The sequence below is a fragment of the Camarhynchus parvulus genome, chromosome 10 (assembly GCF_901933205.1).
Source record: "Camarhynchus parvulus chromosome 10, STF_HiC, whole genome shotgun sequence".
Taxonomy (NCBI): Eukaryota; Metazoa; Chordata; class Aves; order Passeriformes; family Thraupidae; genus Camarhynchus; species Camarhynchus parvulus.
Window position 1 is genome coordinate 4474260 of NC_044580.1, and position 27409 is coordinate 4501668.

The 27409-nt window shown below is 42.1% G+C and overlaps 1 protein-coding gene across 1 annotated transcript in view; it reads left to right on the top strand.

Annotated features, from left to right (window-relative positions):
* Window positions 1-8703: 8703 nt before the first annotated feature.
* ETFA (electron transfer flavoprotein subunit alpha) overlaps window positions 8704-27409 on the top strand; it is a 30099-nt gene continuing 11393 nt past the window's right edge. Inside the window, exons 1-9 of the mRNA XM_030954897.1 lie at window positions 8704-8756; window positions 13692-13841; window positions 15601-15682; window positions 15783-15865; window positions 17330-17429; window positions 18644-18754; window positions 19936-20037; window positions 20835-20903; window positions 21892-21974. Of these exons, the coding sequence (XP_030810757.1) occupies window positions 8718-8756; window positions 13692-13841; window positions 15601-15682; window positions 15783-15865; window positions 17330-17429; window positions 18644-18754; window positions 19936-20037; window positions 20835-20903; window positions 21892-21974 (819 nt within the window). The 5' untranslated portion in view covers window positions 8704-8717. The remainder of the gene's footprint in view (window positions 8757-13691; window positions 13842-15600; window positions 15683-15782; window positions 15866-17329; window positions 17430-18643; window positions 18755-19935; window positions 20038-20834; window positions 20904-21891; window positions 21975-27409) is intronic.

A 27409-nucleotide genomic window follows, 5' to 3' on the forward strand; every position in this document is an offset into this window, starting at 1 on the left:
AGGAGAAGGAGATGCATTGTAGCTCTTTTCCCTCCTCTGTTTTCCCTGTTATTCTTCTTGACTTTTAGTTCGCCTAATTTTTTCTCCTTTAATTTCCCTCTTACTTCTCTTTCTCGTCTCTTTTGCATTTTATTTCGTTATTCTTTCCCCCGCGTTTCGGCGTACCGCTGGCAGGTGCCCGCGGGCGGGCTCGGCGGGACAGTTCCGGCGCTGCGCACAGGAGCATCTCCGCGGCAGACGGGAAGGGGCTGCGCGGTGGACGCCCGCTCGACGCTGCCCACCCGCGGAGCAGTTCTCTCCTGAGGCCCGTGTGCGGAAGAGCCGCCCCTACGGATCCGAACAGAACCGACCGCATCGTCGGGGCGGCCGTCCCGGGCAGCAGCCCTGTGACAATTTGAAATTAGCGGAGAAAAATAGTATTTTACCGCATTTTCATGCACCTGGTTCCGTGCTGTTCTCGCAGACGAACCGCTCCTGTTGCTTTTTTCTTCCTTCTGTTCTTTTTCTTTTCTTTTCCCCCAGTCACCATGGGCTTCCCGTGCATTAGCAGAATGATAGGGAAAGCGCTTCCGTGGCCTTTGACTCAGTGTTAAATTCCCAAACACTTTGCAGCACAGCAACAGGAGTGTGTCATAAGGTCCAGGAAAGCTTAAATATGCTGGAATTGAGATAGCTGCTGTCTTGGGGCATTGGTTCTTTCCTTCACCTCCATGCAAGCACCTTTTTAATTTTACACGTGGAATTTGACAGGCATTTGCCAACCTGTATGGTTTGGGGAGGACATGGTGACTTTAGATGTTGGCTCAGGAAGGGCAGGCTGCGCTCATTTTCCTCAGAGGAGGGAGGCGGGATGGATTTTCCAGCTGAAGCACTTGTCTCTTGTGCGAGTCAGGCACCCTGCAGGTATGACGCCCCAGAAGCTGGGGAGGGGGAGAGGACTCTTCGGATAAAGTGCTTCACTATTTGACTCCCTCTCCCAGCCTGGTCACAGCCCCTGCTACCCCTTTGAGGGCCCCAAATGTTGAAAGCAAGCTCTTAAATCTGTACGATATCTGCGGGGGAAAGGAGGGTGGATGGCATTTGAAGCGCCCGCTTCAGCAGGCACGCATGTCACCAAGGGATTTTGGTATCCCTGCCTGCCCCTGCGTGTGCGAAGGTGCAGAGGTGCGGTGCAGCAGTGACATCCTCAGGGCAGGGTGAGCCCGTGTGTTCCCTGCCTGTGTACCCTGCTGGGGGCTGTGGTCTGACTGCTGCCTGCCGCTAGCGTGGCTCGCTGGCCAGTGGCAGAGCTGGGTGGGGGGTGAGAGGTATGAAGGCAATTAGAAAGGTTTGGTCAGTTCTTCAAACTGGGGTCACCCCGAGGGATAGGTGATGGGAACCTCTACAGCACTGTGGGGCACCACAGGTCCATGCCTGGGCACCTGCAGAAAAGAGGGTACAGGAGGGTGACTTCAGCCTGAGCCAGAATTCAGATTGCTGGGTCAGTCAGTATCTGCATGTGTTAACAATAAAATGCAAAAATGTCAGAGTGATAGGAGAATGAGACATGTCTAAGAATACAGCAGCTTGGCAGGGATGCTCTGTGTTGCACCACCCTTTTCCCACTCGAGGGCAGGATCCTGTCTGCTCTCCCAAACCTCCCACCAGTTTAGGAATTTGTAAAGTTACAGCTGAGCCAACCAAACTTTTCCAAACCAATGCAAAGCTGTGCTGCCCTCACACCTGTATCTGAACAGAGCAATGTGCTCACACCAGGCAGGTGTGGTTGGACTGGACTCACTTCACAACAAGGCAGGTAGGAACAGGGTAGCAGTGCTGCACAGGCAGTTTAGTAGAAAAGCCAAAAAAATTACTTGCCAGGGAAGTGTTGAAAGCCCTGCATCTCCTCTATGCGATATACAAAAAGCTTTAAAATTACTACAGGTAATGCCATGAGGCGTTGAACCAGCTTGATATTGCATGTTTTACAAACAGGTTTATTGTTGGTTCATCTGCGGGAGGGTAAGGGAAAGCACATCATAAAGTCATGGAATAACTTAGTCCAGGAAGCACCTCTGGACCACCACGTTCAGGTAACTTAGAAGTGCTGGGAAGCATTTTCTAGTCAAAGCCAAGTGCAATCTCTCCTGCCACACTGATTCCTCCTTGCTCTCCTCTACCCAGTGCCCAGAGATTCCAGCCTCTTTTGCAGCAGCTCCAGTTGGGTTTGGTGTGAGAGCTGGCAGGGGCTGCTGGCCATGGACTGAGGCTGCCTAAGGGTGCTCCCCACTCTACAGAACAGCTCTGGGGTTTGCTCCCAAGTAGATGTACAAGTTCCCTCTAGAAGGGAGAAACGGTAACAATAATTTTTTGTTTGCAGTAGATTGCAAAGGCAGTAAATGCTGATTCTTTCAGAGCCAACCATGGATTAAGTCCATTATAAAATTAAAACAGATGGAACACAATTTCACTTACATTACGAAAAAGGACAGGAACCATCTGCAATAAGATTTAGCATTGCAAAGCTATTGTTATCATGTTACCATTAAAACCTTTGATGAAGAGTTTTCTTTCTTTCACAAACTTCTTCACATGAAACAAATGTTTTATTTATCCATCTTCCTAAGATAGTCATATTTTATTAAAAAGATGATGTCTCTCAAAAAACCTCCCTTGGTCCTAGCAGAATACGGCAAAACAAAGAAATGTTGTAAAACTCCAAGACTGAGACACTGGGAGCTTCAATGGGGAAGATGTAGCAAAATGAGAATTCCCTATCCATTTTCCTTTAAAAAACATTTCCTTGTGTTTGGGCACAATGTCTGATACTGAAAATAGATAATTAATGAGATAATGGGATACTGCATGTCACCTCCTGTCCAATGGGATTATCTGATGGCTAATTATGGACAGATTGTGATTAATGTGATTATGGATTGGATATTAATCTGATTCTGGATTGATCTAGTTATGTTTTAGTCTGCTCCAAATGGTTAATTGGATCTGAGATAATAGAAATGCAGCTTGCACCAGATTTTGCCACATCAGTTGATGAAGTATCTTTTGATCTGGGTGGGTTGCGAACAATAAATTATTTACAGCTGTTGAGAAAATGACTCTTCCTTAGAATGTAGTCATTCATTTTATTTTCGAGAGCCTTTGAAAACAAAATCAATATCCTTTCTAAAAGGAGATGTTGACAAAAGAAAGGCACGTACATAACTCACAAACAAATGTGACAAAATTAAACAGTGGTTAACCCGGTGGCCTAATGCCTGGTGATGCATTTGAATTGCTATGTGGAGCTTTGGGCTCAATTCTTCTGAGACCAGCAGGGGTTGGGAGCATTGCAGGGGAACAGGGCCCAGCGCTGGGGAAAGTGGTGTTGCACAACAGCTACTGCCAGCCCTGCTAGTGATTAAGAGTCAGCCATGGTAACATGGCAAAGGGAGCCCTTGCCATTTTTCCCCTCCGGATAAGAAAGATTCAGAAAGTTCATGAGTGCAGAAAAGACTTATTGACCCATCTCCTCTGGTCTCCTTCATACCAGACCATGCAATTGGACACAGAATTATTATTTTTTCCCTCAAAATGAGCCTGTTAATTTATGGTTGACCTCAGTCATCTCTTCCAGAGATGCATCTGGTCTTGGTGTCACCTGCCAGTGCAGGAGAGGCTGCCTTGCTCTCACATCCTGCCTGTTAACTACTTTCACTGGAATAGACACATAAGTGTACAGTTTAGGTTCAACCCCCAGACAGTGGATCTCATAATGTTGTTATCTGCAGGATTAAAGGCAATGGGTAAATTGCAGACTTTGTAGACTTCATCTTAGACTTTGTGACAGGGCAGGCAGGAGGTACATTAGCCTTTGTCACCAGGTGCTAGAAGTGGCAGGTAACTCACCAGAAGGTTGTCCTCCCTAATGGGCTCTGCAATAAAAACATCAATAAAAATATAAAAAATCAAGCAGGTTCCAAAACACTGAAAGCAAGGGCTACTGCAGGTCTGTACTTACACAAAAGTGCCATTGACTGAGCTGAAGCAGAAAGGAAAAAGCAAATTGCCTTGAAAAGTCCTTAGAGGCAGGAAAAGAGGTTTTCCCCTGGAGTGACTGTTCCTGCTGCTGCAGGAATGGCTTGGGCTGGTGTGAGTGGGAATACAGCGGCATCTGGATTCCTTACCAGCAGTGTAATGGGCAAAAAACCACAGCTACCCCTTTAAAAATATTGCTGATACAACCTGTCAGAGAATTTTACACATATCTGCCATTAACAACAAGGTGAGCTGCATGGCAGAAGGAGGTTGGCAGGTCATAAAACCCCATCCAGGCGTCTGCACTGGGAGGGCAGCAGAGCTGTTCTCGCCAGCATTGTTTCTCTTGACCTCCACAAACCACCATCACTCCTGGGCAGGACAAGTTGCCTTCCAGGGTAACCTGAGCCTTTGCTTTCAGAAGGTTATGAGGGTCCCATCTTGCCTATGAGCTTGGTAGAAAGGGTTTCTTGAACTTCTCGGGTGATCTTGTTCTTTAGGAATATGCAGACTGATGTTACTCCCAGGGTCCCTTCTTACTTGACTGGTACATGGAAATTATTAGCAAGGGAGAGTAGTTCATAAAAAAGAGAAAATACTTGTCTGTGGTTTTGTAGGCTCAGTATTAGAAGGTTGTCCCTGCTATGGGGTAGCTTTGGGGGAGCTCTTTCCTCTGTCCTGCACTTTGTAAACAGGGCTTGTGGCGTTGTCCCCTTCTGAAGGCTTCCATAAGGCCTCATGAAAGAGCAGCTGCTGCTCTGAGCCAGGCAGGTGAGTGGCTGTAAGGTGATCTGAGCAGAGCACTGAGCACACCTGTGCTGGGCTATTAGAAAGGACCTTCAATGTCAGACATGTGGAGATGAGCCTTTGTGCCAGTGCTGATGAGGGGCAGAGGGCAGGGCTCTGGGGACACACATCCCTCCTTGTGTGCAGCTCGTGAGGGGGTGAGGGTCGTTGGCAACATCCTGGGGTGGCTGAACCACTCGGACCCTGTGAGCTCACAGCACCTGGGCACAAAATATTTCAGCAGCAGAAACCTCTCCTGCTGCTGCTTCCAAGGTGGGTTTTAGTGCTGTCCGGTGCTGGGCTGTGGGTCCTGTCCATTGGTTTGGGGGCCCTGCTGAGCTGTCAGCAGGTTGCAGTTGCTTTAACGTTATTGGATTTTGACAGATTAGGAGGCGAATCCTTTCGTGTGCTGGGGAAGCTTCCCAAATGAAGCTCTTTTAATTTATCTGAGTCAGCTATCCCCAGGGTGATTGCAGGAGGAGTAAGCTAAGGATGACCTGTGACAGAGGGGACCATCATAGCAGTAATAAAAAAAATTCCTGCTCTTCACTAAATCCCTTAGTCATGAGGCTGTATTAGCTGGATTCCATATGTTTTAATTAGGAATTATGTATTTTAAGAAAACCAAAATCCAATTCTAGGGAAGACATCGTTACATATTTGTAGTGGTCCTTGTTTCATTTGGCTTCTGTAGAGATATCAATACAGGTACCTCTCCTTGTCTGCAACCATATTTTTAAAAGTTTGAATAATCTATGTTATTATTTTTTCCTTTCCCCAATCCCAATAGTGTGAAAAAATGTAATTCTCTTTCCAATGCAGAAATTAGGTCAGCAGATCCTAATGAAATAATCCTGGATAACAATGCACCATACAAGGATCTGCTTCCACTAATTAATGACTAATTTTTCTTTCAAAATACAAAGTAGTAACTTCTGCCTGCAGTGGACAGTGATTCTACTTCAGCGGCATCTGTTTGTTGCATGTTTTCCATTTCTATTATTGTCATGGAAGGTCAAATAGAAAAAAGCTTTTTGCCATGGTTCAGCTTGTATGGATCATGCTGATATAATCCCTACCTGATTACAGTTATAAGCTCCTAAAACATTGGCCATAAGTGATAAAGACTTCCTTTGTGCTTCAGGCTGTAATCCGCATCAAGCCAGTTTCAATAAGGATTTGTGCATCTGAAGTGTTGCTGAGGATTTGAATCAAAATTATAAACAGAAAATATAATAAAAAGCCTGTCATGTCTCTGAATTGGTGATGCTACCCCTTAAAATCTGATCTGGAGAGCAGCAATATCACTCTGCTCATGAAAATATGATGTGTGTGCTATGAAGCCAGACACAGGAAATTGATCAATCTATTATTGGCTATGATGCATTTGTTAATTTTGATAGTAGCTCACTTTTGTTTTAGTGTGAGGCAGTAAAGCCCCAACTTGAACAAGATCACTTTGTTTATTCTTGTGGTTTGGGGTTTTCAGGTTTTTAGGTATGTTTGTTGTAAAGATTTCGTCCACATGAGATGGGCAGGTTGGAAGCTTAGTTTTGGAGCCTAAAATAGGATTATAAAATTACATGCCATGCTTTTAATGAGTAAAACACCCCAATTAAAAAGACATAATGGACAAATTAAAGATGCCTAGGATGTTCTTATTTTGCCTTTGCTGTTGCATTTGTTGGATTACCTAGGGTGCAGGTAGGGATTTCTATACTGTATAAAACTTCACATCTCTGAAGAGTTACATGGCACCTTAACCATCGTTCAAACTGGTGATAAAGAGCCACAGCAAATATTAATCCTCTTTTTAAACCCCTCCCAGGGTACTGTGGCTTCTGCAAAACCATTTTCCCCCTCATCCTCGTATAAACAATTTGGTTTTTTTCACTTGGTCATTTGCACAGACCAGACGATGCACAGGCAGCTCCAAACACCCATTTTGTTTTCTTCCTTTTTTGGAGGCTGAAGGGTGGAGCCAGACCAGGCAGAAGTCAGAGCAGCCCTGGAGCTATTTTAATCCATATGATCAGGCACAGGCCCTGAAGGAGGTTTGCCACCTCCTTTAGCTTTTCCCTTCACAGCCCTCCTTTGGGGCTTGAGGAGTTAAGGTTCTGCTCTGGGGCCAGGGAGCTGTAATGTGCAGGACAGCTGCTTTTCTTCTATTCTAGAGGCATTTGAGACGAAGTAAATTGTCCATTTAGATGCTTGAGTTGCTGGACCTGGTTAGCATTTGCTGTAAAGCAGCACTTTTTGCCATCTGATGCGAAAATCACATGGCAGAATAAATTTAAAAGGTGATCCTGTGCCAAGACTGTGGCAAAGTCGAAGAGCCTTTTTGATCAGTCTGCCTTCTGCCTTATTATGCAGCAACCCAGCAATGCAGAACGAATCACTGACGTGCTGAAGATCACTGCTGATTCTTGGAGGAGCAATCCAATGGCCATAATTGCTGGGGGCGGGGGGGGATGTTTGGGGTTCTTTTACACTCTAAACCACTTCAGGATGGGAAGGAAGAAACTGCATTAGTGGCTCGCTATCTTGTGATTTCTGGGATAGGAATTCCATCCTGGAGCATCCCAAATCCATGTGTGCTTGGGGCTCCTGGGCTGGCAGGACCAGTTGCTCCAGTGTAGCAGCTCCTGCCAGCTTCTCCAGGACATCAGGTTTTCAGAGAGCCATAGTGTACAGCACAGTGAATTTGGCCTGAAACATTTTGCTTCATTGATTTTTAAATCCTTCTCCTTACCACCCAGAAAAATACAGACGTATGGAAAAACAGCGTCTCAGTCTGGTCCCTGGAGCATCCCGCTGCCATGTAAGGGGCAGGCACAAGATGTCTTGCCTTGGTTCTGGGAAATCAGAATAATAATAAAATAGATCTATAAATTATTCAGAGCTCATGAGCTATTGCCTAATGTTGCTTGGGGCCAAGCACAGGGCTGTGGGTGAGGCAGCCAGAAATCTGTCGTGGTGAGAGGGTGCCATCCAGGGCTCGCGGTACCTGACTGGTTTTTGAAGTTTAGGTGTGGTTTGGACAGCGGGTGGGGCGCGACATTTGGGAAGCACGGTGACATTTGGCCCTTCGAGCATCCCTACATTATCCCTCCTGCCTTTGCTGCGCCCGCGGTGCGGTGAGCGCGGCCGCGGGGATCTGGCAGCGCACGGGCAGCCACAGGCGGGGACCGGAGTCTCCCCGGCTGCTGTTGGCTCCACAGCCGTAAATTAAATAAGACTTCTCCTTTTTCTTCGCAAGGCACATTTCATTGGCTTAGGATAGGATCTGGCAAGGAGCACCGGCATTTGAAGGAATAACTCTGCTCTCTGATGTTTTCTTCTCTTTCAAGGCTGTAACCCTTTGCGGAAGCAGTGCGGAGAACCGCGCAAAGGCGGCCGGAGGAGGCCGGCGCTGGTACCAGGTCAGTTTGGGCTGGAAGGGCTCCGGTCCCCTCGAGGTGCTCCGCGGGAGTGGGACTGGCCCCCTACGGCAGCGGCAACTTCGCTCTTGCCCTCCGGTACGGCCCGGACCGTGCGGGGCGGGCGGATACAGCCAGCCGGGCCGCGGGACAGAGCCGGCTGTACCGGGGAGCGGTGCAGGGGCCAGCCGGCTGTGCGGGGGGGACAGCGGGCGGTGCTGGGGACACAGCCATTAGTGCGAGGGAACGCAGTCGGCAGTGCGGATGTCAGCGGGTGGCTCGGAGAGACGGCCGGGCGCTGCCGGGCGGAGCGGGGCAGGGCAGGACAGCCGGGCAGCGCCGGCCGTGCGGGGCTCAGCGCGCTCCGCTCCGCGCTCTCCGCTCCGTTCCGCCCGCGCCGCCGCTGCCGCGCATTGGGCCGGCGCTCGGTCCAATGGGGCGGCAGGGCGGGGCCGGCCCGGCTCTCGCGAGAGCGGCGCGGTGCGGGCCGGCGGAACCATGTTGCGGGCGGTGGCGGCGCAGCGGCTGCGGCGGGCGGTGAGTGCGGGGCGAGCCCCGGGCCGCGCACCGAGCACCGAGCGGGGCCTTCCCGCCGCCCCGGCCGGGCGGGCCCTGCCCTGTGGGGCGAAGGGGGCGCGGGGCGGGGCGCGGGCCGTGCTCCTCCCGCCCGGCAGCGGTGGTCGAGGGGGGTCTCTGAGAAGCGGGCGCCCCGCGCCGCCGGGCTCGGACTTCTCGGCTGGACTCCCCTCCCACTCCGTCTGTTAAAAATAAAGTTTCCGAGTGGACACAGGGTGTTTCACAAGGCCTTCCAGCGGTCCCGGCAGGCAGGAGTTGCGGACTGCTGTCCGGTGTGGAAAGCTAACGTTGGTGTCAGGGAAAACCTGAACTTCTGGCAATGCTCGCTCGCATCCACCCTTGAGCAGGACAAGCTGAGCAACAGGTGGACAAGACTTCTAAAGTTTGTTACTGTAAACTATTAAGAATACTAGAAGAATATTAGTGGCTCAGTGAGAGGCTTTCTGCAGTATTGCAGTTAATCCACCGTTTTTCAGTCACACCTGTGCAGAAATGTGATTGCCTTAATTGTCACAACTTGTGCATGAAGCTAATGCAAAGCACCTGTTGCTTCTCCGGTTCGACCTTCATATTGCTCAGCTGGGAGGAGTGCTGGGCTGTTGAAGGCCATTTGCTGCTTGGTGTGTCATCGTGGCTGTGTTACCAAGGTCTAGGTGAACTCAAGGTTAATTGGGGTAGATGATTGATGAGATGTCCCTGAATATCTGTTCAATCTCTTACTGTGCACTAGGAGATACCCCCTCCACTAGAACTGTGTATAAATAGCCCTTGTAAACAACTTTAAGTCTTGCAAGTCTCTTTTTGAGCTCTTCAAGGCTTTTACACGTACTACAGTTCAGTACAGCTTGAAAATAGTAATTATGCATATATTAAATGGCTTCAGGTGATAAAAATCTCTTAAAAGATGAGCAAAGGTAGAGAGGTCAGACAGGATTGAATTAATCAGAAAATTCTTACTGTTGTAATCATGGGCACGTCTCAGTTGTTGTTAGGCTGCAGGCTTTGTAGAGCAAAGGTCTCATTGATCTCTGAATCATATGGTAGTGCTATGTAAATAGTACTTTACTCACATGCTCACTGCACAGTTCGGTTCTGTGGCCTGGACTTGTGAGTTCAGCTGCTTGGTTTTCAGCCATACGCATCTAAACTAGTAAGCCAGTAAAACATTGTGTGTATCTTCAGTGTATGTGTAACAATGTAGTCTGTGACAGAAGTGAAACAAACTCACCGTTTGTTTTTGTTTACTTTTCTAAAGTGCAAAGTTTAACTCTGCTGACACAGCTCAAGTGTGAGTGGAGTTTAGAGAAAAAGATGAGAGAAACCTGTGAAGTATGAGCAGGAAGGAAAGTTGAATTTTTGTGCAACTTAAAGATGGGAGTGCTGAGGAGGAATGAGACTGCAAGTGCACAAAAACTTGGTGCAGAGGTGGGAATAAGCGATTTAGGGACTTCCTGTGTTGAAATACAGTGTTGTATTTCAAAATAGCTTTGTTGATTTTTAGTATTGGTTTGCAAGGGGTGTATTTGGAAAAGTTGATTGGGTATTTCATCTTTCTCTAGCTGCTTCAATCCCTTTGTAATATTAAATCTTTATTATGATTGCCAAATCCTTTTTGCAAAGTGGTTTTATTTTTTTATCGTTGTTCTTTGCTGCAGTTATAGCTCCTTTTTAATTCAGATGCCTTTAGTGTTTCCTGGAGTTACAGAGCTGTCTTTTAGACCTCTTTTGTAGCCAGGTCTTTAGAGAGGTTCTAGAAGTATATACTTGAGTTTCCTTCTCTCTCTGAGTTTTCCAGATTTATTTAGTTAAAGTTTTACAGCTACAAGATTGCGTCTTACTAGAATTAGGCATTGCTTTGTGTTTTAGGAATGTGGCCTTTATCTTTAGCAATACCCCAGTTCCTAGTTTCTGGAGTTCTTTCTTGGGAAGTTTGCCCTGTGTTAATGGTTCTCTGTGAGATCCAGAATTCCTAATAAGCAGTTTTAAAATTTTAGGTTCTGGCCAGTTTGCTTTTACAGCTAAGAAAATCAGCTCTAGAGACACCTTTGAGGTCCAGTTGTTTGGTGCTCTGCCTTGTGAATGTCTGTTTTGGTTTTGTTCCTGTAACTTCCAGTGGCTCTCCTAAAGAGAGCCAACCTTCATTTTCCTCCAAGAAGTTTCTAGCACCCTGTGTCTTATTGATGCATATTTGGAGCTTGGGGCCATGTAGAATTCACCTGCTGCATCTCTGGCATTTCTTGAAACAACTTTTTGGCTGACTCATCTTGTGTTGCTGTGCCTGCCGCATGTTTTAGTTGGAGCTGCTTTCCTAATCCCGGTGTTAATGAGTGTCCTTGGAGCAGGCTGCCGGCAGAGGCCATGGCTGCTGCACACCCATCTCACCAAGCAGCAAGCACAGATTTACCACACTTCCCTCTGGGCTTTCCAGCTCTTGATGCAGCTGGTTTTTTAGCATACAAGCAGCAAATCTGTATGTAAGAGGCGCTGGGCATGTGTGCTGTTCAGGTGGCCTGTGTGTGGGCTGGCAGACCAAGAGATGCTGAGTTTGCAGTGGCTTTGTGTGGAGAGCAGATCACCTGTGTGTCTTATTTCTTGTGCTTTCTCTCCTTGCTGCCAGCTGGTTAGGTTTATTCTCTACCTTCCTATTTTATTTAGGCTTCCTAAGTAGGCATCCTGCCCAAGAGTACCAGTGATGTCAGTGAAGTGATGGGCTGTTCTCCCACACGTGCAGCTGGACAGTAACTTCATCAAAATAACCACTTGTCCTATCATTGACTCATTTCATTGCAGCTTCTTAGTTTTCAGGACCATATGACTGGGTGAATTACCCTCTGGTCTTACTGCAGATTCTTTATTATAACAAACAAAAGTCAGTTTGGTTTGGTTTTGTTTATAGAAAAAATTATTTAATGTGTCCTAGTATATAAAATTCAGACTCACATAGAAATCTCATTTGTCATCTAGATTTTTACCCATAATATATAATGTGACTTTATTTTGAATATGGTCTTGTCTTTATGTTCAGAAATGTCATCCAAGAAGTGACCTTCTGGTGTGCATATTGTGTATATTCCTACAAATATAAAATGTGGGATTATTGGTTTAGAAAGAATACCTGATTAATGCTGTAATAGCCTGCTTAAGCAACTTCTATTGCTCATATTATTTTTGGTTAAAAACCAATTATTTCTTAGTTTATTCTAGAATGGTTTGACAGAATGATGGTGCTGATGCAGTGCTTATTAGGGAAAAAATGATAATATAGGCAGAAATAAGTGTGTGTTTAAAATGCATGTGTCTCCATTTGGAAATTTGAAAACTTGAGGATTTTTTCCAGGAGTATGGTCCATTTTACCCCATGACACAACTGTAAATCATTGGAGAGTGGGCTTTTTGCCACAAAGGCATAGATTTATTCTTCAAATGGTGACTAAAATTTCATAACTTTTATTGCAGATGCTGTGTGAAACATAATCAAAAATACAGCATCTGATCTATAGTGGCAGTAAATATTTTGTTACTGGCAATTGGTTTCAAAGGAGCTTAGAATATTTAATGACAGCAAGCATAAGCATTATGCTTAACCTTAAGCATAAGAGATTAAATGCAGAGCACTTCTACAAGAATCCTTATTGTTTTAATCAAAAGAAGAAATTATGATCCTGATTCTGCAAAAACTTATCTTTGTATTTTTTTATTTGTGCACTGTGATTAGCTTCAGGGAAGTCCTTGGGATTTGATTTCTGTGTTTGAAATTCAGTATGTTGGTAGGCTTTGTGGGGTTGAAGTCCAGATGCAAATTTTAGCTTCTCATATTTTCTGAAGCTTTTTCTATTTGAAGTTGTAGGCAAGTGCAGGTTTGGCATGAGGGGAGATGGGGTTGGAATGTAAATTTAAAAAAGTAGTGTTTGTCTGTGTGTCTTGAACGTTGTGTTAGTATTTGTTCCTTGGTTATATTAATGAATTTACTTGATTTTGCATGTGTTCCATCCTACACTGATCATCGCTCAAGTCTTCAGTTGGGCTTTCTGCAGGGTAAACAAACACTTGAGGGACAATTTGCCTGTTCCTATCCAAAATGTTTTCCCTACTCTAGTATTAGTCTTGGAGGAATAACGCTTTTCACACATACACCTGAATATTAGAGAGGAAGATCCCAGAATTTAGAATATTTTGGTTTGGTTTTATGACAGTTTTTTGCCTTTTTTTGTTTCTTTCATTTTTGCTTTAGAAGCTCAAGTTTGTGTATGGATGGTGAATTGGTCAAAGCTGTTATTTAAGGACTGTTAAATTGTGGTGGTAGACTAAGTGCTCAAATGTTTTGAGGGAAAAGTGAACCTGATGCCTGTGAAGATTTCTCCTAGTGTGTTTTCAGGCTGTCAGCCGCTCCTGCTTAATTTTCATTCAGCCACTGCATAAAATTTTGCCTCTAAATATAAAAGTGGGTTCTGTAGCTGGATTTTGTTTAAAACTTACAATAAAACACTGCCAGAGAACCACACTAGAAAACCAAGTAAATATTTATTTGCAACTGTTTATTTCCTTGTCTAATCCTCACTCTTTAAGGCACTTGGTTAAGTTGATCAACTGAGCTTGAATGTAATGTGTTAAAATGTTTTTCTTAATTTTGTTCAGTATTTCCCTGTGGAGTTTCAGTTTAAGCACAGCATGTTACAGACAAGCTGAAGTCAAGCGGGTTTGTCTTTTCCTTTTTGTATCACCCTATGGATTCTCTTTACTTAATAAAAATTATCTAGAATGAGCCTAGCAGTGTTTTACTTGTACAAGTGATGAATTTCTGTGAAGCCTTGGATGCCCAGAGGAGCAGGTTTTTATTTCAATGCCAAGTTTCCCGCTGGTTTTTATTTCAATGCAAGTTTCTCCCTTGCTTTGCAGGCATCGGTGCTGCGGAGGTCGCAGAGCACCTTGGTGGTGGCAGAGCACGACAATGAGTCCCTCTCAGGCATCACCCTCAACACCATCACTGCAGCAAAGAGCTTGGGAGGGGAGGTCTCCTGCCTGGTGGCTGGTACCAGCTGTGACAAGGTAGGAAATGCTATTTTCATACCAATGAAATAAAGAATGCAGTGAAACAACACTTGGCAGCGTCTCGGGCAGCCTGAAAAATAATCTGTAGTCAGGAGAAACTGTGCCAGGAGCTGCTAATCTGCCAGAAAAGTCCTGCACTTGGAACTGCTTCTCTTCTAAAGAGAAAATACGGATATAGATTTCATTTCACAGGGGATGGTATCAATAATGGTTGTTACATGCTTGAGCAAGCAAATTTTTATGGGACTAAAGGACAATTAACTTTTAAAACAAGATATAGCTCTGTAAAGTTTAAACGACAAACATTGCAGTGCTAAGAATTTGGAAAGAAGCTTTTGCTTGTTTAAATGGAAACCAGCAGAAGTGAAACAACAGTGATAAATTGGGCTTTTGAGCAAGTTGCTGTTACTAACCAATCACTAGTTGTGCAGAGAGTGTTTGCAACCTGAAATTCTGAAATTAGCGCTTCTTGACTTCATCACACAGCTCACGTATGTAAAAAGTTCCTTGTACATTAGCTGTGCATTTTTAGTGTCATTTTGATGTGCCAATTTGAGAGACAATATAGTTAGTACATTAGTGGCACTTTTATTCCAGCATAACTTGGTATTGTGTGAGCAGCAGAAGTACAAAAAGCTATGGCAAATATTTATATACTTTTTATGCACAGTTATTTTGAAAGCAACATGTAGTATCTCATGAAGAAGGTATACTTAGAGCAGCTTATTCACAAATAGGTGGAGAAACCTCAGTAGGTGTTTGAGGTGGAGATGAAGCAAATATTTATCTAAATCAAGAAAATTAAAAAGAAAAAAAGGCATAATTGCCTGACATGTGTGTCTTTAATTTTCCTTATTCTATGCACTTGCATAGGAGAAAAATGTTTGTGAATGTTTTGTTTGTTTGTTTCAATGCTAAATATATGGAGTCTGTGTGTTATGGTGGGAAAAGTATTTTATAAAAAATGAAGGTTTAGAGATTTTTCTTTAAGAGCCAGTGACTCAAACAGATATTCTGCAGCAGCTTCTAGGGATTTTTTCTTTATTTCCTTTTGTTAATTTTTGAGGGTAAACTGATACTCATCAAACTCAGTAAAACTACTCTGTTCCTGAACGATGCATGTGGTCTCCAGACCTTGCTGTCAGTCCTCTTCTCTCTGATCTGTAGTAACCCTTTTATCATTTAAACTTCACTTGTGCCAATTCAAACGAAAAAAATGCATAAATATAAATTGAAAATACACATTGCTACAGTGGGCAAAAAGTCAGATGCAAACAAAGGGTTGCTCCTAGAATTTGGACAAAAATCATAACAGCATTGTACATTTGTATTTGTTTGTATGGTAGATACTGAGTGAACTTAAAGTAGGATTTGTTTCTTGATGATTGTATTGGAATACTGAGCAATAATCCTCAAGTGTGACTGTTGTTGGCTGCTGTAAGAAATGCTGGGATTGCTGTGGAGCCCTGCATGCAGGAGGCAAGGTTGAGGCAAGTTTTCCTGAGGTTGATTTGCTCCGTAGTTTTCTGATTCACAAATTCATTTTCATTATCCCACAAGGAACTGTGCTGTGGGTCAGAAGACCTGCATTTTATTCTGTTCAGATCTGTTCAAATCAAATCAGTGATTTTGAAATTCATGTACTTTTGGTTCTGGTTTTATGAATTTATAGGCTGTGAGCAGTGGGGACTCCCTTGTTACATGTTTGTGGTGCCTGTTAAAACACAAACTAATAATAATTTACTTGTAATCACAGGTAGCATCAGAACTCAGCAAAGTGCAGGGTGTTGCAAAAGTTCTCGTGGCTCAGCATGATGTGTACAAGGGATTTCTAGCAGGTGAGAGTTGTTTTACCTATTCACAAAAGAAATTTATTCATGTATTTGTGATTGAAAATAAGATGGTTGTAAATTCTGAGCAATGTATTTTTATTCTCAGAGGAGCTGACTCCCTTGATTGTGGAAACTCATAAAAAATTCAATTACACCCACATTTGTGCCGGAGCATCTGCCTTTGGGAAGGTGAGTAGATCAAAGAGCATCAGAAAGTTTTTGTAGAAAAGAGACAGACACTGATGTATGTAAGAGTGTGAATCAAAGGCCTGAGAGAGATCAGCCATGGACAGTTCTGCATTTGCAAACTATTTTACAGTAGTTTGCTGAAGAGGTCATTAGTTAGATTTCATGTTTCATGTTTGAGTTCTTTTATGAGCTGATGTGAAAAAAATAGTGTAGAAGAAATAATCTGTGGTAACCAGCCAATCCTATGGACACAAGGCAAAATGTGCAATAAGCCAAACCAGATTAAGTGATCTGAAAGCATGGAAAATTGTAAGGAAAAGCACACCAAATTGGGATGAAAAATCTGTTATTTGCATGTTGAAATGAGAGTGGGCAAACCTATTAGAAGCAAACTGTTTTTTGGAGTGAGATTTGTATCTGGGATATAAGTCATGTGCATTAAAATGTCTGTAAACATATACAAATAACGCAGAGCTAAGTTCCGGCCAGGATGGTTTGTAATGAAAATACAATTTTTATTTTTCAAAACTTCTTTTTTTTTAATGTGTTTATAAGTACATGGAGAGGCTCAGTACGAAGAATCTGGGCAGCATTGTGGTGCAGTAAATTAGAGGAAAAGGATCCTTCAGAAATCTTGCCGCTGTAGGACGAGTAGACATCGGCCTTCCATCTGCCTGCTTTCACTTCCAATCAATAGCAATCCATATGCTTGTGTTTTTGCTAGGAGAAATTAAGCCTTAGGTTTTAAATTTTTTTTTTTTTTTTTTTTTTTTTTTAACTGCAGTGTCATAGGAGTTAATGGCTTTTGCTTTAAAGCTTACACTGCCATTTTTGAGCGCTTCATGTGAGTGAAGATTTCAGACCTGGGCCTTTTTTTCTTGTACCAGATTAGGAGGCAGACAAAAAGCAAATAATCATCTTATCATTGATTTCTTCAAAATTTCTGCTGCTCTTTTCATCCTTCTTTCCACTCCTAAAGGTGCTAAGTAATTTTCTAGAGTAAGTTTTGGAGCAAGAGAATATATACTTTAATATTAAATTTAATTTTTTTTTTTGCTCTGGAGGGAAGAGTGCAGGGTTTTTTTCTTATAATTTCTGGCATCTAACTTCCAAAAGCACCATTTTTTTTCCTTTGAAGTGCCAAGAGCTCAACAATCCATAACTGTCAATTTTCTGAGTAAGTGGCATCTATATTCAGTTTTAGAATATTTGAAGCAAATAAGTCTCCTAATTTAAGATATTGAATTACGGGTTTACTTACAGTAAGTCTCATAAAATGTCTAATGTTATTACAGTAATGGGGTTTTATTTGGCTGCTAAGGCTACATGAGTAGCTCTTCAAAAATCTTAGTTCTATATGTCTCAGAGACAGCGTTATATGAAATCGGGTCAGCAGTGTTCTTTTACTGACTGTGTACATTTTAGTTAGCTTACTTTGCTAATTTTTCATCTCTTAATTTCTAGAATCTTATTCCCAGAGTGGCTGGCAAGCTTGATGTTGCCCCTGTTTCTGACATTATTGAAATTAAGTCCCCAGACACTTTTGTGAGAACTATCTATGCAGGTGGGTAATCACAAAAGCTGTCTGCTATTTGTCCAGTGAAGAATCCAGTAGTGCTAATTTTTCTACATGATCCTAATGTTAAAACCTTGGAATATGATAGGAATTTTTTCCCTTTACAATCTCAATTGCTGTGATTCATAAAAAATGAAGCCTGGGGATGGACATGATGCTCCCTGTGTGAGAAAGGAGGTAATTCCAAGGGCTTTGGTGGAAGCATGTCAGACCCATGTGTGTCACCTTAAGGAACAGAATTTGATCCCATCCTTTGCATGTACTGTGTTTGTTAATGCCCTTCTGATCAGGTTCTGGAAAGCATAAGACATCAGGTTAATTGTCCAGCTTTATTTAATTGGACTAGCATTAGCTCTGATTTAAGATACCACAGGGTTATTTTTTCTAATTACGAAGACATTGAATGAATTATTTCTAATATTTAATTACCTTAATTTGTAATTATTTTTTCAGTCTTGTTTCTCTAATGCTTGGCTGACACTGTGTTTTATTTTAGATATTAGCTCATTAGCTTGTGTTTCTTAATTTTACTGTAGTTGTACCACATGTACCAGCAGGGTATTATATTTTGAGTTATGGTCCCGGAATGTGGTTTAGTGCTGCACTTTAAGTTACTTTCCAGTAATTCACAGTTTCAAGATGACTTTGTTTGTGAATAGTTGAATGTTTATGAATGTTGCAGCATTTTTTCTTTTAGCATTCCCTGCAGCCTCCAGTGTGAAGTATTGTATTATATTATAGAGAGAAACACAGTCCCACAGACACTTGGGGGAGGCCTCATTGTCTTCAGTTCTGATGAATTCATGCAACAGGATAAAAGATCTACTTTGAATTATAGACATTCTTTTTGTGTAAGAATGGCATTTTCAAAGTTGTTTTTTTTCATCCCTGAAAAAAAACATCACATGAAATTTAAAATCTCATTCATAAGAGACGATTTGAATGCTTTGTATCCTTTAAAAATAGAGGATTTGTGTTTATATTTTAGAAACATGGGGCTAAAACATCAATGAAAGTATTTTTAATCTCTGTTTATTAAGTGCGAAGATTTAGTCATCTAAAACTGCATTTGTGGGAAGTACCTTGGTGGATGTTGCATATTCTAGTACAACTGCTAGTGTGGTTTTGATATTAATTTTTGGGGTTTTTTAAAAGCATAGTATGTCTGATAATCTTTAAATTTTGAATGTCCCTTTTTTTAGGAAATATTATTTGCACTGTGCAGTGTGATGAAGCAGTCAAAGTGTTTACTGTACGGGGAACTTCATTTGAGGCTGCATCAGCGAGTGGTGGCAATGCCAGTGTAGAAAAGTGTGAGTATTTCTTCTGGGGTGCTGTTGATTTGTTTAATAGTTTTGCCCACTCCCTGGTGATGTTTTGTAGAAGTATTTGTCAAAGCAGACTGATTGTCATAATGTTAGCTTTATATTTTTAATCACAGGTGCTTGCACTTTTTAGTGATGTCTGATAAGAGAAGATAGAGATTATGTGCACAGTTACTTCCTTTTCTTTGACCAGAAATGGAGATGATCTGTGCTGAAATCCGTGCTTGTTCCACTCGCTGCCTAAACGTCTGCCACTGCAGTCTTGAAACTTTAAGGAAGGACAGGTTACAGCTGTTTGAATAACCAGATTGGTTTTCAAAACAAGATGGAGCAAAAATAGAAGTTTTGGTTTAATCATATTGCAATTTAGATAGGTCATTACATCATCAAGCTAAATTAGTGGCAGTTTAAATTGATTTGAGAATACAGAGTTTTAGATCAGTTTTAACTATATCAGTTCAATTTACAATTTAATGAAGCCAGTATAGCTCAGATAATTGAGAAATCCAGTCAAGAATTACAAAGTAGTTGAGGTTGGAAGGGATCTCTCGAGATCATCTAGTTCAGCCCCATGGAGCAGGTTGCCCAGGACTGTGTCCAGTCAGGCTTTGAGAATGTCCACAGGTGGAGACTTAACAACTACTCTGGGTAACTTGTTCCATTTTGGTGACCTCTGCTGTTTTTCACTGTGGGCCTTTTTGTTTTGTGGCTTAGTCCCTGCGTGTGAACCATCCTGTATTTCCTAATGTCTGTGGGTGGCAGAAGTCAAACGTTCCTGAATGAGTGTGTTATGCTGCTGGTGTTGCCTGATTGACTTGTCTGCCTGTGATAGTGAGGCTCACACTTGTGCTGGGTTGGTATCAGTGTGTGGCACCTGTAGAGCAGAATTCCTTGTGCTGCAGTTTGTGTTGTAGTTCCCAGAACACCTCAGAATTCCTCGTGGTTCAGTTTGTACTGTAGTTCCCTGAACACAGCTGGTGAACGAGGCTCGTTCCTCAGTGCCAGTAGCAACTGCAAAAGCTCACAGCAGAATCCGGTTCTAGAATAAACTCTGAGTTGGGCTTGAGCTCAGGTTTCAGCTTGCAAACACAAGCTTGAGCTCAGGTTTCAGCTTTCAAACACATGCTTTCTCCTTTTCCTTGTGGGGTTTGCTGATGTGCTGGATGCAGTGACGCCCCCGCCGCCCGTGGGGATCTCGGAGTGGATCGAGCAGAAGCTGACGAAGAGTGACCGGCCAGAGCTCACCAGTGCCAAGGTGGTTGTGTCAGGGGGTGAGTGATCACAGAGAAACTGGCTGATGCTCCACTGCACTAATGGGACCTCTTGGTAAATCATGTCTGTAATGGGATACATTAGAAAAAAAAAGAAATTATAATGCAATTCTCAAATATTCCATGGGAACTACTGGGGAAGCACCCAACATGTATATTGTGTAAAGAGGTAATACATGAGTTTAGCATATGCTGGGAGGCTTTGTAAGAACATTTTCATATTTGATGAACCTCTTTAAAATTTTAGCAATATGAATTGTTTTTTAGATGGAAATTTATCATGTTTTTTTATGTATCAAAATTACTGATGATCATTTCAGTCAGTCTGAACATTATTATGTAATGGCCTTAATGATTTTAAAACATGTATTGATTGTATTCTGCTCTTTAGATATCAAGTGATGAACTGTGATTTTTACTGTACGCCTACAGCTAAAATGATTTCTTACTAATCCCACTCTACAGTGTTTTGTTCCTGAAACCAGCAGAGGGAGCACAAATTAGTTAAAAAAATTCTGTTTCCCTGGTTTTGGAGAATGACCTTGATGACGCTGTGTGCAGGAAGTAAACAAGACAGAGTGGTGTTGGTTTATACATATGAAATATTAATGGCAAAGGAAAAAGCTAAATCTCCAAATATTAATACTGGTTAGTAATGTATCCAGAAATACCCTGTGCAGCCATATCTTTGAGTCTTTGCAAATGCTAATACTCATACAGAAAGTTTACATAGGCCAAAAATAATCTTTAAAAAAGTGTTCTTCTTTCTTGATCTTCTTTTGTTCTTAACTTTTAAGGGAGGGGCTTGAAGAGTGGTGAAAATTTTAAGTTGTTGTATGAACTTGCGGATCAGTTGCATGCTGCAGGTAAACTTGTTTTCCTCCTTTTTTTTAACCCTGTTTATTATATTTAAACTGGTCACATTAAAACCAGAATTCATCTTAAGTCTTTTATTTTCATGTCTCTATGAAATGGTTAAAATGCTCTTAGTTTAGTAATAGATAAAGTTTTGTCAATAATACTTAAATGCCTGTGTATGAAGCAAAATACTAACCTGTAATATTCCCTGTGCTTCTCAAATCTCCAGAACAGAAGCTTGCAAAGAAAAAGTGAAGTAGTCATAGCTCATTTTGAAGAGCTGATACTTTCTGCATACATCCTTTTCTAGTGCTTCTATACAGAATTCCATTCACATTGTTGTAGTTCGAGTGGCTCTGCCCTTTTACTGGGTTTTTGTATTAACAGGAGAAAATCAACTATATACAATGTCTCAGTGAAGTTTTTTCTATAAAGGCTGGGAAAGAAGGAGAAACTGTTTACTCTAATGTTTTAATTCCATTAATTTTAGCATTCACATGATTGGCTTGTTTTTAAAGTGGTGTTTTTGCTAACTAAATGTCCATATGGCATTTTTGAGTTTACTGTGATATTTTTCTTTACCATGCCTGACTTTTGAGATTCACAGCAATACAAGATAGCACATATGTTGCATTCAGACTTGTTCAAGGAACATTTTGGGAAGGCATTTATGGGAAAATCTTCTTTTCACAAAGCAACAAGAAAAAAATAATGGAAATATGCCAGATTGAAATCCTTGGTTTAAATATATGGCCCTTTGGTGCTGGGAGTAGGGATTTCCTGTTGCTTATGAAGTGCATTAGCACTTAGTATTTGGAAGTTTTTAGCTAGTGGTATAGAGCGGGATTACCATAAGAGCTTTTAAGAGGGAAGTTTTTAAATATGTGCCCTTAGAGTGTGGGACTCTTCAGTAAAATACGTGGGCTTTTATGGTGATATAAATTTGGCTTGCAAGTATTTTAAAAGAAAACATTGAAAATATTTTCTTTCAACCAGTTGGAGCTTCCCGTGCAGCTGTTGATGCTGGCTTTGTTCCTAATGACTTGCAGGTCGGACAGACGGGCAAAATAGTAGCACCAGTAAGTATGGAAATATCTCTCATCCTAGGGCTGGGATGGTTTCTAGCATGCATTTTCCTTCAGAGCAAGCACTTAGAGATGAGCTGAGTCTTAATTCCAGGCCTGACAGGAATGTCAGTGTGCCCACTGTGATGCTGTCACTTGACGATGCGTTTACAAAATGACAGAAGCAAGCTGGGATGGAAACCTCTGCTTTGGGTGAATGGGATGTGTTCTAACACAGCTTTGTCAGGGGTTTGCATGCTGCATTCTTTCATAGCTGCCTGAACCTTCCTTAGCTTCCTAGCAGCTGGCGTTGATATGCTAAGACATGTCATTTCTGACGTAAACTCAAAATTGCATCAATACGTGGCTTGAGCTCTTGCAATTATATGTTCTGGGTTTTTTCAGGTGATGATTATTAAAAACCTTTTAGTAACTCTCACTGAATTATTGCAGTACAGTCAAAGCAAAATTTTTGTAAGAAATGAAAGTGCAAGAAATTTAAGAGAGGAATAATCTGCAGATTGGCTGCTGTCGAGTGGAATACCAAGGACGTACTCTGAATGGCTCAGTATTGGGCAATAACATACTGCGCATATTTTCTGCTATTTATGCATCCCTATATCACAGGAAACTGATTTCTGTGTCTTTTTGTGTCTGTGTGGACCTTTCTGTCGTGCAGAAGTCTGAGACTTCTTTCATTGTTCTTTATGACCTGAGGACGTGCAAGGAAAGCTGCAGCCAGATGAGGCACATTTGAGTGTTTGTAAATAGGAAGGTACAAATGAAGCACATTTGAGTGTTTGTGAATAGGAAGGTACAAATGAAGCACATTTGAGTGTTTGTGAATAGGAAGGTACAAATGAAGCACATTTGAGTGTTTGTGAATAGGAAGGTACAAATGAAGCACATTTGAGTGTTTGTTGAGTAGGAAGGTACAAATGTAGCTCACTTCGTGGGGCAGAGCCCACATGAGATGTGATGGTCTGTCAGGGGTACCCTGAGCTCCTTAACTGGAGTAAAGGTTTTGCCTCTCAGTAAGCAGCTCCTTGTGTATGGCACAGAAGGCACCAAGGAGCAGCTTTTTACTTGTTAGTGGCTTCCTGAGACCAGAAGGGAAGAGTAAGCTGAAACTTAGTAGGAAAATTCATCATATTTCAATTGCTGCATTTACCAAATCACAACAATTTAAATAATACTAAGAAACCATGCATGTTCAAAGCCTTGATAGGATCCTGAAATGTTTTGCCTTTGCCATTGCTGCAAATTTAAGCAATTCAAACCATGACCATTATTTTTCTAGTAATAAATCCAGCAGGATAGAGTAATACTTCGATGTCAAAGACAGGAAATTGTGATTCTGTTGTCAACTCTGTCTGCTGGATTTTCTTGATTTTCATGGAACAAGATGTTCATGCTTCTGATTTCTTCTGTCATGAGTTGTGGATAGGGATGTTTGCTACTTTTTTTGAAGTCCTCATCAGAGGCCATCTGCTGATGACCCTGTGGGCCTGAGTTGAGCTATTTCCAGACATGCTAGTGTTTAAACCTGTGAATCTATGTGATTACCAACTGCTACAAAACACTCCTTCTGAGAAGTAGACTTATTGATAAGACTAAAGTCATTCTAAAATCTTGATAGCAGTGATATTAACTTCTGCTGTGTAAGGAAATTGGGAGATTCTGTGGATTATAAATGCAACCCCAACTCTCTCTGCTTACCAGGGTATAAGCTAAGTGTCATTTAAGTGTGTACCTTGAAAGGGCATGAGATGGGACTAAATATCCTTAGTTCTTCTCCACCTAAATATCCATTAATGAGGTGGAGAATATTAATTTGAAGACAGCTCAGCTCTGGTTTGTGTATTAAGGCTCAACAATGAACATTCTTTCTAGAGTCAAGGGCATATAAACAATTATGTTGAAACAAAAAAGGCTGGTTTTTGATGATGATACAGTGCTGTATTTTGCCACAGATGGCCCATAGCAACATGTGAGAGTAGTAAGACCATAAAGCCACATCATAGGATCACATCAGTGTTGTCATTGTCCTCTTCTAGAGGATTGTTAAATAGCCTTTAGTCAGGAGTAATGAATGAATGTTAAACTCTGGTGTCATTAATGATCTGAACTGGCACACTTGTGTGGTGCTCTATTTGTCTGCAGGCTGATGGATTTTTCTCTCATCTCACTTCTTAACAAGTGTTTGTTAAATAGTGAGTTGTGCTGAGTACTGGAAATTACGTGCCTCTGCTTTCAAATTTCAGATATTTAGTGTGGATCTTAAAATACATGCAAGGATAGCCTTCAGTGCCTTAGAAATATAGAAAATATGGAATGTTAATTGTAATGGAAGTGCAAGTTGACTTGATATTAAGCCCACAGAGTTGCTGACTAGAGGTTTTAATTCTTCTGTGTGTTGGGTAGGCATCTTAAATATGAAGCAGTTGAAAGCTGCAAATTCTTAATTTAACATTCCTAATTCTACTTCACCATCTTTTTGGTACTTCAGCTAGAACATGATTCTCTGCAGTGGAAAATAGAGTTGACTTGAAGAACTGAGCTCTTTTGGTCAGGTCAAGATGACACTGGCTATTTTAGCAGTTCTCAGAAGATGCTTTCTCCCTGCGCTCGCTGTCGGTTCAGGGAGAGCTTGTGATATTCTGTTTGGGGAATTGCAAAGCAGCTTTGGACACGGGGCAGGTAGAGCAGCTGAGAGCTGAGTTTTGTGTTCACTTCTGAGTTGACATGGTGTGTGCCCTCTGGGTGTGTGGGTTTTAAGCAGGGGAAGAGTCTCAGATCCAAGAAACTCGGGAGTCTGAGGCACGCTTGTTCTCCTGTGCAGCTTCTGCTGGGAAAGTATCTGAGAGTGTGCTCTTGCACTCTATTAATAGCCTGCCCAGTCTCAGTGGAGGAGTGGAATGCATTGTTTTCCAGGACTCTGGAACTGGGTCAGTTTGAGACTGCAGAGGAACAAGGGTTAGTTCCAAGCTCAGCAAGAGGGGAGGTGCTTCTGCTGCTCTTTCTGTGGGCCTGCTGGGGTGGTTGTGCTCATCCCTGGGTGATAACATAACATAACATAACAGAACTGTCTGAGAGGGCTGCTTGTTCCTTCAGCTGTGCATTGGGGAAGGAAGGGTAGTCTTGGTCATTGCTCCTTCATAATTCTGTGACTGGCTTCAGTTTTTGAGAGTACAGCCCAGACAGTGCCTCACAGAACCCAGGAACTCACAGGCACAGCAGCTTTGCAAATGGCTGAGGTGTTAATTAATACACAAGCACTGCCATTCCAGGAGCAACTGGAGTTCATTTCACTGAAGTGATGGGAGAATGCAATTAATTAAAGAGCACAGATTTCACCTTGTGGCTGTTTGAGCCCTGCTTCTACACAGCACATCTGCTCTTCCAAAGTAGCCTTGGACTGTTAAACTTCAAGGTTTTGTTCATGTTGGTGTTTATTCATATTGTCGGGTTTGACTGGATCTTTGGCAATTTTTCTTTTGTACAGTTTTAGTCCAGTTGTTAAAATATTCAGTGTATTATTTTTATTTCTGTTAGTACCTTTTTTTTTAACCTCTCGCTTTCAGGTGATTGCAGCTCCTATTTGAACATTCTGTCTTATGAAAGAGAAGGCTGATTTGTATTATTTGATGAGATGGAAGGAAATTTTTAGACATAAGTGGCTATATTAAAATATAAAATGTTTTCTTCCTAATTAAAAAAGCAATTTAGTATATTCAGTGTCTTTAATCAGTGACAGCCATTTTAGCATATTTTTTACAATTAGAAGCCAGTTTTCCCCACTGTTTCTTATATGCAGATGTTCTGCATAAAAATGAAATTTGATTCTCAGGTTAAGTACTGTATGTATTTTCTGTTTCAGGAAAAAGCACTTGTAAGAATGTTAAAATCAGCTGGTTTTGGATAAAAATATCCTTCCTATTAGTGTTTACTACTAAATATTAGTTAAGTATATCCAGTTAGAAAATACTAAATTCCTTACAGAAATCAAGCCTACTGCCATTACCTCAGAGTAACTGCTATTTTTACATAAGAAATTTCAAATAGTCAGGGGTGTTACTTTCCACAGTAAAAATCTTCCCAGTTCTTTCTCTCATGTTCATAAAGAAAGAAACAAGAGAAAACAGGTGTGAAGAAGAAAGAAAGTAAAAAGTGGTGGGTTTTTTCACTTATTTAAAACTTGTAAATGGAACATGCATGCTTCATTTATTAGTTCAGTATTAGCTTTCCTTACCCAAGGCATAATTAGCAAGACACTTCTTCTGCAGCATCCATGATGCAGGTGGGAGGTCCTGCCCTGCAGTGCCCCTGGAGCTGTCCCTGAATGCCCAAACTGTTCCATGCTTTCCTAGGCTTTCCCTTGCAGCCTATTCGAATGGATTATATTCCTCCCTCAGGTTTTGAAGGAAGGTGGGCTTGTACTGGGATTATCTCACACTCAGCTTCTTGTCCCCAGAGGACAGCCAGAACCTCAGTGACACTGAGAGGTGCTTTTCTTGGCAAGTGTGTGTGTATTTTGTTATCCTCTGCCCTTGTGAAGGATCAGCTGCTGCCTGAAAGGTGTCCTTCTAATTTAATCTCTGCAGGGTTTAAATCTTCACTCTTCTATAATTGGTGCTCTTTCAGGGTCTAACTCTAGAACTGCCTTAGTTTCTGCTGTAGGATTTCCTAGCTGGCAAAACTACTTTATTTTTTTAATTTTATTTTTTTATTTTAAGGTGTTCAGTTGCTGCTGTCTTGTTACTTTCAACATTGAGTACAAAACACTAATAGATGGCAAGAAACTGAGGTGGAAAACTCAAGAAGGCACAAGTTAGGAAATCTGTGATGTAGCAATAACTGCCACAGGATGAAATGATTGTGCTGGAATGTGGCATGATGCACAGAAGGCAGGTGCCTGCACTGAGAAAGCTCCTATGGGCAAGGTGGAGGGGAGCTCAGTGTAGGTCTGATGTGATGGCCAGGGGGAAACTACTTGCCTTCACTGCTTCAGCTTCATGCTAGAGGAGCTCTCTGGCTGTAAGAGACCGAAGGAACTTCACAAGGGAGGCAGTTTTCAACTGTCAGGAATTGACAGTAATAATGAGAGGAAAAGAAGCATGTGAGAGGTGCAGTGTCAGTTGAGACACTGAGGAGTTCACTGGAAAGACACCAAAGCTGTGTAAGAATGCTGGAATTCTTGTTGCTCCCCCGCTTCTAAAAGAGGATGGGATCCTTTCTGAGACTCTCTGTGCCCCCAGTATTTTCCTGAGCATCCCTTTTGCTGCAGTGAGTGGCTTTTTAGCACTCAGTAGTAGTCATCTTGCTTTGGGAGGAGCAGGTAGGGAGAGGGACAGTATCACATCATTTACATAATTCCTGCATTTTCTATTTCTTTGTAATAAGTGAATGCTAACTGTCCTTGAGTGTTACTTCCTTCCCAGCATTTTCTT